This window comes from Pogoniulus pusillus, chromosome 11 (assembly GCF_015220805.1).
Source record: "Pogoniulus pusillus isolate bPogPus1 chromosome 11, bPogPus1.pri, whole genome shotgun sequence".
NCBI lineage: Eukaryota > Metazoa > Chordata > Aves > Piciformes > Lybiidae > Pogoniulus > Pogoniulus pusillus.
In genome coordinates, this window is record NC_087274.1 from 8,552,855 (window position 1) to 8,566,776 (window position 13,922).

The following is a 13,922-nucleotide window of genomic DNA, read 5'->3' on the forward strand; positions in this document are numbered from 1 at the left end:
AGCCATTCTATCTCATCAACACTCTTGCCTTGTGTTTAAGTGTTGCTTTCACTGTTGCCACAGTTTAAAAACGAAAGGGGAGACAGTTGGATTGCTTCAGTCTCTTCACTGTGACTTGGTAAGGCAAGCAAGCAGATCAAAAACAACATTTTTCTGGCTGAAACGCTCCCAAAATAAGCACTAATTCATTGCAAGTGTAACCACACAGTTCTTCCCATATCCTTTCCCTTTCCCTGGCTTCGGTTCTTACTCTGCAGAGAAGCAAATATCTCCACCTTTGTTTCAAATACATGGCAAAAATAGGATCACACAATGCACAAAGAACTAAAAGTTTGCCTGGAAAACATGAAGAGTCCTACCTCTGCTGTAATTTTAGAGAAAAGCTTAGGCCCATAGCCACTGAGCAGATACAGCTCTGACTATGCAGCAGTCAGCAAGCCAGGGAGTGAGTTTAAGAGCAGAATGCTTTTAATCTCCCCACTGGCACATGAAGAACGCTGAGGAAGTTTCATGTTCCTATAGATGACACACCTTATTAGCTAGAAAGTTTATAGTATGCTGTCATCAGGAGAAATTTTAATAACGTCCTTTCACAAGCAAACCAGAAATTCAAGTAAACTAGGATTCTCTTGTTTGTTTAGTGTTTATCCCCACCCAATTAAATAAAAACCCTACAAATAATAGTCTGAAGCCTACAAAACCACAAATACAGCACAAAACAAAAGCTGTGAAATCACACTGAAACCACACTGAAATGTAAGATTTTTGGCCCCAACGTACACTGTACGGTAAGAAGCGTTTCAGAGTGCTGCAATTCCAGGTGTAGAAATACCCAGAAAAGCACCATGAGATCATAACAATCTAAATTACTTCTGGGCTACTTTGCTAATAATGAAGTTTTCCTTACACTCAACTTTAGCTGTATGATCCGTTCTAAACACCACTGCAACCTTATAGCAAAATGGTAACATGGAACTTTGAACTTCTAACAGACAAATTACATTTCAAGAACTGTATTTTATAATGAGATAAAACATCAGGTTTCACTCACCAGTTTATAGTTCCCACTTTTCATATGTGTTGAAATAATAGAAAATATATAGCAATAAAATCTTCATAAAACTGCAAACCAAATGTATTCTTGAGTCTAGGAGTATTTATTGCCTGTCTCTCTGCTCTCCTCATGAGGGGCATCGGAGCACCACAATACCAGTTATGCCTCAAAGAAAAAATGTGAGGCACTGACTTCACACATACTACAACTGCACATGGCACACAGCTCAGGTTCTACTGCAAGGAAAACTTTGTGTAGGTAAGAGGATTATCTAAGAAATTCTAAAATAAGTCTCGAAATTAAAGCAGAGAAGGAAAAAAGATTCTGCATTAAAAAACAATACACACAAACCAAACAAGTCACTTTAAAAAATACTAGATTTAAAAAGGAAATGATAACCACAGCATCAAGTAGAAACTGAAGAAATGTACATTTTACATCTCTGTTAGAATGACTGGCAACAAAAAGGATGATTATTGAAAACCTGTTCTAATAAACAGTTCCTAGTTTTGCCTACAGCCTCAATTTCTGACGTTACCTACTTCCCCACTTCACTGCCCAAGGCTGAGGATGGGAACCAGAAGGAAGATTATCCTAGTTCCACACAAAACACTGACAGTGCAGGCCACAATAAATATCTGAAAATATGATCTGAAGTTGTTATTAACTGGTGAGCTTTCATTCTTTTCCCATAGAAATAATTTGCTCTAGTAATCATGAACAAGTGGCTGACAAACATCAGCCAGGTAATCTGTCCAGACATATCCCCAGAGCCAGGGACTGGAATCACTTTGAGAAACAAAGGCACATTTCAGAAGTGTTATTTGAAAAGCATTAAGAATAATAACCATTCATATGGGATAGAAGAAACTAATTATGAGACTACTTGTACAAGAATCATGGAATGTTTAGGGGGCACAGCATGAGTTACAGCAATTACATTCAAATAGTTTTGCCCCCTTCTGGGAATGGTATGAAATAATCTAGTTCAAAAAAGCTAATACAGATAGTAAAATCTGTTGATAAGTTCAGTTGAAGTGATCAAAGAAAGAAAAAAGGACTTTCTTGAACATTTAGCTCAAAGCTACACACTTAGATACATAACTAAGATAGAAATTAATATTGACAGTCACACACTTCTAAGATGCTTCCTTTATATGCTAAGCTAAGCTTCACTAGCTCCATATCTATCACTGCTCAATTCGGCAAGATCATTCACATTTACCTCTGATCATTCTTCTTGGACTAACTAACCACTTCACAAATTTGCAAGGCACCTCTAGAAAGGTAGGAAAACATTATTGATAACGAGGGGACATCCTCTGAAAGCCAGCAGCAGTTTTCACTGGTAGGAGGTGGAGTCAGCACAGCAGAAAAACTTGGTCACCAGGGCCATTCTTTGTGTTAGAGCAGAAAGAATTATCTGATAAGCAGAGGGACTGATAACTGACCAGTGCAACACTTGGCAACCTTTCTTATATCTAGGGAATGGAATTGTGAAGTGCAGGAGGAAAATAAAAATTAGATAAACAGAGTATCAAGAATAGGTTAAGTTTATCTCCCTTGTATGTAAGGTTTCTGTAACAGATTTTGTTTTCTATTTAGTCCTAAAGCTGAGCCAAAAAAAATCAATGTAAAACCAAGACAATAATTTCTAACATTTATAGACTATCAGCTTTATGACACAATAATTAAGCCTATAAAATGCAACTCCAGCTAAACAACATTTATTTGATGCTGAACTTTAAATAAAACTTAGAGCGAAAGAAGCTTGTTCTACATCAAAAAAGACAAAACTAAAGCCTCAGCCACCCAGGTACACAAAAACCAATCATAGATTTTAAAAAGCAACTTGAGAAAAGTATCAATAAATTCAAATTTTACCATGCCAATCCTGGTGCTTCTAATTAACCTGACTTGGGCTCAGGTACAGTAAATACGTGCTACCAGCAGGTTACTGGGTTCAAAGTATCGAACACTCAGGATGAACATAGGCGTTAACAAATATGATGAAACATCATGACTGCAATCAAGATCCATTACTTCTAGAAGCATACACAAACAGGAGCTTGCACATTCCTTTTCTGGGGTCCACCACAGAGTATTCTACCCTAGATTTGGATATTTAATATGCAAGCACCAAGAGAAGGAATATTTACATGAGCTAATGTGATTTTTTTTTTCCTCTTCTACTTTGTTCACAGCTGATTTTAGCTGATCTGACTACCAACAGCAACTTCCAGGAAGTATCTTGACTGAAAATAGTTTCCTTAGGTCAAGGTAGCAACCAGACAGCACATCTGCCCTCCATACCAGATCAGGGAAGGGGTAACGAGAGAAGGGGGCAGCAGGTGAATCAAATCAGACTTCAAAAGCTGACTGCCTCTTACCCAGCTCAGTCACCAATATTAAAACAGTCTTTCCATAGCTTTTGGATCTGATTGTAATGAAGGACATCTACCTCCACACTATTACATGCAATGAAAAGAAACCTGATGGTACCTTCCTTCAGCTACAGGCAACATAAAATGCTCCATGTTTGCAGAAGAAAAATGAGGACAGTTATGTAGATTGCTGGCAGACAAACTCACCGACATGAAAGAAAGGCTAGTAACTACTGAGTGAAGACTACAGAATAATATCTTCTCTTGAGAATGCAAAGGACTTCTCTCCTCAGGTCCTTTCAGAAATGTTTCTGAATGCAGACACTACAAAGCAGAACTGCAGGTAGAATTCCCTAATATACTACTCCTCTTCAAAGTATTTTATGATGTAATGGAAGAAGGATGGACCACAAACACTCTTGTTATTCCATCTAAAGCCAAAGAGTAATAGATTTACACCGGTAAACTGCATTAGAGGAACACAATAATAACAGAAATTATTGATAAAACCCCAAAAGTCACCTTTCCACCTTAAAAATAGGTAGACTATGTGCATTCATAATAATTTGCCAAAAAACTCCCTTGGCATAGCAAGGGGAAGGACAGTGACCTGCATACCAAGCTAGGAAAAAGTGTCTCTAAGTCATTCAATCAAGATAAAGGCCATACCTTTAAAACTGTTTTTAAGGCACAGCTTTTTATTTTGAAACAGCTTTTTACTGTTCACTGCCTGAACAGGTCTTGTAGAGACAATTTCCTTAATAATGGTCATTCAAAAGTTCATACTTCTAAGAAGTACAAATTTCATCATACTTATAAATCTAGAAGTTTCAGTAATCTGCAACTGTCTTATCTCTAGAGCAGGAGGTTAACAGGAGTTATTACATTCATCCAGCTGAATTTTACAGCTTTAAACAGAAACATTACCATAAATCAATAACATGAAAATCAGAAGGCAAAACTCTCTTTGATTTTATATTCAGTAACAGGAATGGGGTTTCTTGAAAGTGCCAGAACTATTAAAAGACAAGCAGTATGCAAGGCATTATTAGTTCACTGAACAGCTCAGAAATATCCCTAGGTGACTGCTAAATGCATCAAAAAAATTGTCATTTATAAAGTCTACCTAAAATGCCATTAAAAGCAAGTACTTATGTTCACCAGTGGCTGATCTTTCACCATTCAATTTCACAGCTCCTAAGCAAATGAATAGCCCTGATAATCAATGTCTTACTGAGGTGACTCCATTCACCAGATCTGTACATTTGACTGTTGATTATAGGCAAGCTTTGGCAGGTTCCTGTGGCAAGCAAGCTTAGTTCAGTCCCGCCTTCAGAAAGGAGACTCATGAAGGACCAAGAGTCAATAAAAAGAATGGAGAAAGGGGAGGAAAAAAAGGACAAGAATATTAAAGCTACAAAGGCATTCAGTATAAAATATCAGCTTCTAATAAAAGAGTAAAACTATTATTTTTAAGCTTTGCTCCCCCATGTACAGCCAATTCTGCTGCTCATAGTCACTTCTATGAAAGTGAAGTATATTCAAAGCTCAGCATGCTACCCGAGCCACTTTTGACCCCACACTGCAGATTGCTACTCAGGAGAACAGACGCTCCAATTTCAAGTAAAACTTGGTTGTTGGAGGGCACAAAAGCAACAGGAGCTCTCTTCGATAGCTTAGGTGCCGAGGTAATGCTGAATGAAAGCAGTGGACGCAAACAAATGAATCGTAGCTTCAGGCTGGAGTAATATCAGGTGCATCTCTACACCCCGAGGGCTCAACTCCTACACTTCTTAAGTCCCTCCCCCTGAAACAACCTCCTGCAGTTTCACTTAGAGATCAGGCAGAGAACAGGTACTTCTCTCGCAGCAGTGACAGCTACAGCTTACCAAGAGTGATCACCTTGAAGGTTTCAGACATCTATGTCTCTGGTAAGTACATTTCTTTAGAGCATTTCTTTTTTCAAATAAAGACTGTTTGTGTTAACACCTGAAAAGTAACTCGGAGTTCATTTCTCAGCTGTCTCCAAAGCCTAGGTTACTCCTAGCAGGTGCATTTACTGCACTAGTTTAAGCTTTCAGCAGAAGGTTTCAACAGAAGAGGGAAATATTTTAGTTTGAGACAAAATCTAACTCTAGCAAGTCTTTACAATAAGTAACTCTTGTTGGTGAAAAGTCCTTTAAGCATTTTTTTTCATGAAGGAAGTTAATGTCTTATACTGAAGTATGAGAAGAAGCTGTACTGCTTAAAATTGCTATGTTTAGTTTACCAGGTGTATTTCGTATAGTAGAGTCAGGTTAAGTTTGTAAGCTTACATGAGAAGAAGCTACACAACCTCTTGTATTATTTTTCCAGCTTCTGGGAATTTAGCACAGAAAACTAGTTTGGTTTGGGTTCTCCTCTCTCTAGTTAAATTGTGTTAAGATAATTGAATTATTAACTTAATACTTATAAAACATTCTTATTTCTAACCCATGCTGCCTAACCAACTTCTTTACTCTGTTTCCATGCTTCCTCTCACACGCACGCACGCACACACACCGGCACTCGCACACACAGAGTCCTCTTGGGTCCCTGCCTTCAGCACTCACTTCCCTTCCAGCCCTCACCAGCCCACTCCTCTCACCCATGTTTCCTCCTAATTAACAAACAGTTGTGTTAAAATTTATCTTTCAGTTTAAAGGAACTGGAAGTTTAGAAGGGAGTGGTAGTTAATCACTGGAAAATCTCAGCAAGAACAAATCTTGTTCTTGCAACACTCTAGGTAGGTGACAATGGCATGTCCTTGAGTTATGCAATAATGCCACATCACAATATTTTAATTATAGCATGTCCTTCAAAATGTTCCACCCCAGTGAGTACTACTGGTCAGAGAGATCAACATCACCAAAAGGATACTGTAATAATAATGGAGGGTGCATGACAAACTGTTACGTAGTTTGCTACAGCAGTGTCCTAAAAAGAAATGTAATTACCATCCCTGCTTGTAATAAAAGCCATTTTGAAACGTCCTCTTTGATCAACTGGGCATCTTGAACAATTTAGACTACTTAAAAACCTTAAAAACAACCTGCAGATCTCTATGTACATATATATATGTGTGTGTATGAATACGTATGTGCATGTCTGTATATATTTATACCCACGTACATTGCTGTTTATATATTTATACAAGCACACAAAGCTAAACCCTCTTCTTGTTTTCTGAACTTGCCAATATGTTTAAGGAAAAGTAGTAGCAACAATATACTTTTAAAAATAGAAGGAAGAAAATTTGCAGCTCACAGTCTCAGGTTGGAAAGGGCTGCAGATTAGAAAGCCATGAGGAGACACACTGTTGACAAGAAAAACTACTAAGACGAGTTCAAGTTTAACCAACATCATCTGAATAACCTGCTTTCAATAAAAATATAAATAAATACCACTACTAGTGTTCAAAACTAGCAAGAAAACACTGCACTAACAGATAACTGCATTTCTAAAAGGGGCACACAGCAAATAAATTCTCAATCTTAAAAAGTTCCCTAAAAATTATCATCCTACTCCTGACACTTCCCCCCCCCTCCATTTAAAGGGCATCACCAGCTACAGCATTCAAGTGTAAGGAGAAGGCAAATACATGTTTTCTGATTTCTTTGTAAGATGAGATTCAGTTTTGGTAGCACAAAACCTACATTGTACCACAGTAACAAACTACCATTATTTAGATAAATACAGCTTTAATTGGTCACACCTATTTTAAACCATTAATATATTTTCCAGCTCTATAGGTGGCATCAAATAGTTTTCATTTTTTTAATTATGAAATATGTATCTCTGCCAGGTACTCCTGTCCTTTACTGAGAAATTGGAGGAGAAATTATTCTTTTTGTCTAGGTTTAGAAGTATTTTACTACTAGCATATTAAAATCATGAGGGGGAAAAAAAAAGGGATTAAATAGTAAAAGAGAGAAACAGAACATTCATCTGGCTGACAGTAGCCTAAGTTTACTGAAGGGTAAACACCCTTTCAAATAAGCTACTTGTTCTACACCTCTCCAGTCAGAGCAGCAGGTTCTGGGATCACTGCTGTCTGAGCACACCATCAAAACACATGGAAAAAAACCCCAAGCTGCTGTAATTCTCCCTGCTGTACACAGGGAACAGAGGTTCCAATGCTCTACATTTCTAACATTAAAACTGCAACCATGCATTTTATCTTATTAAGAAATGGTAGTTAATACTCTGTTGAACAGGAATAACTTGTACGTGGTATTTAACTTTGATTCAAAGTTGGGGTGGGGGGGAACAGGACACACAGGAATTTTCATCATTAAGCAAAGGAAAGCCAGCAGAACAAGAAAAGCTCATTAACATCTCTTTATTATAAGTGCTGCACCTGAATGCAAATTCAGACTGTTATCATAAATGGTTCAGCTAAGAATGCAGTGGAGTTTTGACAACAATATCTTTTTTTTTCAAGAATAATTAGTACAAGTACTTCCAAGAAGATAGCAAGAACAACAGGTACAAACTGACTTGGTCGAGTCCATTGCAAACTGTCCACGTTAGTTATACACCATTAGTCCAAAAGAAATGCAATGAGCTCACAGAAGGTAGAAAGAAAAGAACAGTGCCCTGTCTGGACCTCCCATCCTACACCTCATTTTCATTTTTTTAATTTATGTAAAAGCATAACTCTTAATATTTCAAAAGATTTCTGGCTAAGATAATTTAAAATATTTTTCTATATTTTAAGAAGAAAAAAAATTTAACTACCATTATAACCAGACTTCAAGATGCTGTTATATAATTCATTTCCCCCCTCTTTGTTACAGTATCCAACTCAAACAACCAAAAAAAGCTTTGCTAAAACATGAAAAATAAAAAGCTGCTTCTCTACACATTTCTCTTTCTTTAGGCTATTGCATGTTTGTTTGTTAATTTTCAGAAAAAGCTTGGTTGTTTTTCCTACCTATGGAGCAGCTTTAAATTTTTCACTTTGTCTTCACAACCACTATTAAAAAAAAAAATATTATTTCCATGACATCAGAAACAACATTTTACACAATTTGCTAGAATTACAATACCTGATGGAACAAGCAGCAAATCTGTAGCTCTTCCTTCAGTTTTCATAATGTGTTGCATCTCATTTTCTATGAAATAATCTCTGGTTTAAGAAATGCAAACCACTCTCTCCTTTAACTAAAATCTCACAGTAGGTAATTACCAGCAATTCTTTTCATAAGCCTGGTATTTTAATACTGCTAATTCAAACTTCTCTGCAAAAATAGGTATTTTTTTAAACTAAAACAGACTAAAAATCAAGCTATCTAGTCACTCTGACAATTAGTATTCCTGTAGTTTCGGGTAACACAATAGATACAGTACGTGGTTTTGCAACAGTCATCATTTTGATAATGATGCCTATAGTTCATGATGAAATCATCAGTTTTTAGATCTCTGCCATAACACATCCTATAAAATCATGAGAACTTGACTCTGAGAGTTTCTCACGCCTTCAGAATCAGTGAACATAATGGAACAAGCTGATACAAGCCCTCCTGACTTATCTACTGAGCAAATCATTAGGCTGTGTAAAATATCCACAACCTTAGTCTTTCTTGAGAAAGGCAGATAGATCGTTCCCCCACAAATCAATTACTGCCAGGCACTTTTTTTACCTGAACTAACAGACTTGTATGTCTGTGTTAACTTAGATGCAATATGGAAGGTGCTGCACCGCAGAAAAATGTGAAACATGTTTATCAAGCAGAAGCTCCTATTAGTCAGATACTGCAGCACTCATTTCTCTTAATTGAATTAGGAAGAGGAAGAAAATTGGTGTGGTTTTATCCTTCGAGAGATTGGCCACTTTTGAGGTATCCATTGAGATTAGGCTGTTAAGAAATGCCATGCTAGTTAAGAGAGGGGGTTGGTCAGTGTCTGAAAGAGCCAAGTCAGCTCCCCAAGCGCAACCAATCCACTCCACCCGCATTTCACCAAAGCAGGAAATTCCCTCCTCTCTCTGCAACCGGCCCGACAGGCTTGCCCCATATCCAGCTGCTGCCAGGACCTGCCTCTTCTCATCCTACCCACCTCCACCTCTCTCAACAGCTCCACCTAGATTTCTACTTTCATCTTCTGAATGAATATTCTTTCAGTTTTCAAAGAAACTCCTCCAAGCCAGCAGCAGTGGCCAGTGACAAGCACTGTGGAAAATCAGCTGCTTCTGTGACTACGGTTAGGTAGGGAAGAACATCCAATTTTAACGTCCCATCTGTCTCAAGTCTGGCACGCAGCAGTTTTGTTTTGCTTTCAAGCTCCCACAAAATGCCATATATAATATGAGGGAGAATGCAGTTAAAGGAATGTATTGCTTTTTATTTATTGTTCCAGTCTTCCTCTACAGCTAATTATCAATTTTGCGTTACAGCTCCAGTGCTACCAGGGGCAAAGGAGTTGTTTTTTGGCACCCTCTCTGCTCTGAGACACCCCAGGAGTTGGTTTCCTTTCTTTACCCAGGAAGGATTCTAGAAACCTGAAAAACTGGAAACATAAAGAGGCTAAAACTGAGGAAAGCTAACCACAAGAAAGTTTTTATAAAGAACCATTACATTTAATTGTTTGAAGCAGAAAAAAGAATGAGTCTCCTCAAAGAACGTAAACCAAAGAAGCCTCATTACATCCCAAGACCACCAGGAAAGCCGTTTAAGTACAAGTGCTTTCAGTGCCCCTTCACTTGCAATGAGAAATCCCATCTTTTTAACCACATGAAGTATGGCCTCTGCAAAAACTCCATCACTTTAGTATCAGAGCAGGATCGTGTCATCAAGTGTCCAAAGACCAGCTCCTTGGAACCCAAACAGATCAATCAGCTTGAATCTACAGTCAAACCAACTTCTTCTAAATCTGTCACAAATGGACTGTCAAGTCTTGATTCAAAGCCTCAATACTCTTTCACCAAAGAAGATGCCAAGGAAAATGTTGAATTACAAAACCAGACAAACACAGCAATTCAAGGACAAAAACCTGGGATCCAGAAGGAATTAACCCCAGCCAGCACTACAACAGAAAGCACTATCAGCATGCAGCCGCTTTTGGACAGCATTGGAAGGCCCTCAGCTTTTGTTCCTGTAGGAGAGCACAGAGATAGTAAAGGCCCAGAAACCAGTGAAGTATCTGAAATGATATCACTCCCTAACAAAAGTTCACCTTTTCACACTAAGTCTGCATTTCATGCACCAAGTCACCCATGGAAAGCTGGTTCTCCCTTCCTCCCAGAGTTTCCACATAAAGTTGCTCCTACAAAAGGCTTTGGTTCCATTTCACCGTACATGCAACCGATGATTCCCGACTACTCACCCCATTTTTATGAGCACAGGCTGGCTATCTACACACCTTACTTGCTTCCAGGTAACTCAGAGTGTGAAAGCTCTGCTCTCTCTGTCTATGGCACACAAGAGCAAAGACACTTTCTTCCCCACCCTGGGCCACTTCCAAAACCTATAAATCCATCAGCATATGAACACTATCGACTGTTCCAACAGTATCATTCCACTCCTCCATTAACATATGGATTTTGTAGGCCAACAGATCCTTCATTTTACAGATTTTCACACGTAGCTGGCATTAACAGAGATCAAAGTTCTCATCTAATGGAAGAAACCACCTTGCTGTATCCAGCTTCTTTAAGCCCATCTCAGCAATACCCTCTAAGCTCACACAAAAAGCAAGCTGATTATGAAAAAGAAATTACATTACCGCATGCCAAAAGTCATGGCAAAGATGACCAAAATGAAAGAGAGAATGCTAAAATGAGCCCTCTTGCAGGAAGCGCAGCCACAGGCTCCCCTGGCAGACCTAGCCCAACCAACTTCACTCAGACAAGCCAGGCATGTGAAGGCTTATTTGACCTCTCTAACAAGTCGTCTTCCACGTCTCTTGGCAAGTATGATCAACCAGAGGAAAACGTCACGGCTTTCAGACCTGTGAGAAAAAGCACTGATCAACCAACTCCACTTCAAAGCATGCAAGTCCAGCAGGAGAGAGGAGATTCACCTACCAGGTAAAATAATGAAATCACTTTACAAATTCTTGTCTGGTTTACTAGGGACACACAGACAGGTGGACACATACCATGCAATGCCCCTGAAATCTACTTAAATTTACAGCACTGAGATAATTTGTTCTATATTGTGAAAACAGAGTACGACCTGTAGTTGCTACAGGGAGTAGAGCACTCATGCTCTTCAGGTTTATCAGATGTTTCCTGTACCATTACTATGCACATCTGTGTATTTTGTACATTTTTGTACAAGTAGTACATGGCTGTATTACAGCTATGTGTATAGTGAAAGGGGCTTGGGAAGTTAGAGAAACAGCAAAATTGTCAGACTTGTAGCAGATTTTTTTTAATCTGCTTCCTACCCACTGCCTCAGCTGCAAATTAAAAGAGCAACTGATAGTAAATTCCCTTCTCTCTCCATTTCTTCCAGCATTAATGTCACTGATGAAGATTGCCATACACAGAACGAATGCCACAACAATGAAGGCTCACCGTCGAACACGGAAGATGACACGAGGATAGCTCCACTCAATCTGTCAAAGAAAGCTGACACAAACCCAGGACCTGTTCACGAGCATGCATACAAACCCTCAGCCAAAACAGAAAGTCAGAACTTCCTAGAATTGCAAGATATGCCTCTCAATCTCTCAGTAAAAGATTCCTGTAACACAGCAGGCCTGAAAACATCATTCCACAGTCCACCTCATGATACTGGTGCTGCTATTTCTCCAAAAACTGAAAATGAAACCTCTGGAGCAGATGCATGTAACCCCAAGAACCCTACTAACAGTGCCTGCAACAAATCCTCCTTTGCAGCTCACAGTAATGAAGCTCAAGATTTAAGAATAATGGACAATTGTGATGAGCAGAAACAAACAGCAGCTGTAGCACTCTGCCAGCTGGCTGCCTACAGCCCCAGCACAGTCAGAATGGACAATGAAGGGCAGAGTCCTCAGGACAGTAATGCTTCATGCACAGAAGCTACTATTAATTCTTCTGACACTCAGGATACCCAGTGCAATCAAAAAGTAAAAGGGCAAAAAAGGACAAGTCAAAAAGAGTCAGCAAAATCACAGCAAGGCAGTAAAAGGGTGAGGCCAAATGACTGTAGCAGAGTCTTCACTTTAAGGAAGAGAACAAGAGTATCTTAATACTTCACTTTCCAACAAGTTTCTGGTCACAGAAGCCAGTCAGCAGCAACATAAGATTTCTGCAAATCACCTCTTATTGAGTTTGGTGCCCAACAAGACACATTCAGTCTCTCCCATGTAAATAATGTTCATAATTTTATATTAATATTTTGAAGTAACTGAACTTTCTCTTGTATAACCTCAGATTTTGATGAGTGAATTTTTGCAGTCATTGCTAAAGCTGAAGTATCTTAGATAAAATCTTTATGATTTTTGCAATTGTATTAATGTAAAATAACTTTTACAGCTTCTTTTCTTAAAAGATGTTTAAGCTCTAGAAACAATATTGGTCAAAAAATACTGTCATAGCTTTTTTCCAGGCTTAATTTCATTTAAAAGGGGGACTTTCTATCTTTTAAAACACTTTCTATTTCGCTGTGCTGTAGTTTAAATAAGCTTAAGATTAAATCTATTTAGAATTTGCTGTAAAAACTGTTTTGTGTATGAATGCACTTTGCCACTATGCCATAATGCAAAACAATAGACCAAGTTTTGTTACTCAGAGGCAGACACCAGCTTAAACAAACTTCTATATGCAAGCTTCTCTTATGTTGACCAAGAAGAAGGTGTAAGTTAAAGGAAAGAATCCTGCACCAGTTTAACAAATGCAGTTTAGGTTCACCTTTAACTGAACCACTATGAAAACAACACTGAAAACGTAAAGATCTAAAGAGTTTAGGTGTCTAGTCCTCTGAGGTTAAACAGACACTGGGCAACCTTCAAACTCCAAGCCTAAAAGGTTATTTATATAATTTATTTCACCTGAGGCAGGTCTTATTTTAGCATTCATGTATCACCAATGATCAGTTTCAGTGTCCTGCATACATCCTAAATCTATTTTCTGCTTCGATGACTGTGTATATAAACTTGCAGTTTTTCAAATAAATCTCTGACCTGTACACAAAATAGATGGAAATTCATTACTGAACACAACCACATCCACAACACTACCTGTAACAAGTTTTAAAGAAACATTAAGAAAGAAAGTGTTAGCTACATTTTTCAATTTACAAGTAGAGTTTGGCATGGAAGGCGAATCAACTCTAAAAAAGAAGCTTCCTTCAGTGAAGAAAGTTCTTGATACAGATTCATTCATCCATAATTTAGCTCCACATGGCAAAGCTCAGAATTGCCTCTGCCTTAAAGCTGCTGTCCAGCTTATCCATACCTCTACCAAAGTTTAACTAAAATAAGGCTGTTTCACTGTATAAACACCTCATGTAAATGTTCACAGCCCAAGTAAAACA

The 13,922-nt window shown here is 38.3% G+C and overlaps 2 protein-coding genes across 4 annotated transcripts in view; one reads left to right on the forward strand and one right to left on the reverse strand.

The window, feature by feature from the left end:
• The window catches only part of TBCD (tubulin folding cofactor D), a 126,382-nt gene that overhangs the window by 81,811 nt on the left and 30,649 nt on the right, over positions 1-13,922 (reverse strand). The gene's annotated exons all lie outside the window — the stretch shown is intronic.
• Positions 5,281-13,581, forward strand: ZNF750 (zinc finger protein 750). Its single transcript, XM_064150864.1, has 3 exons — positions 5,281-5,369; positions 9,854-11,485; positions 11,916-13,581. The coding sequence occupies exons 2-3, from the start codon at positions 10,062-10,064 to the stop codon at positions 12,634-12,636; spliced, it is 2,145 nt and encodes a 714-aa protein (XP_064006934.1). The 5' UTR covers positions 5,281-5,369; positions 9,854-10,061; the 3' UTR covers positions 12,637-13,581.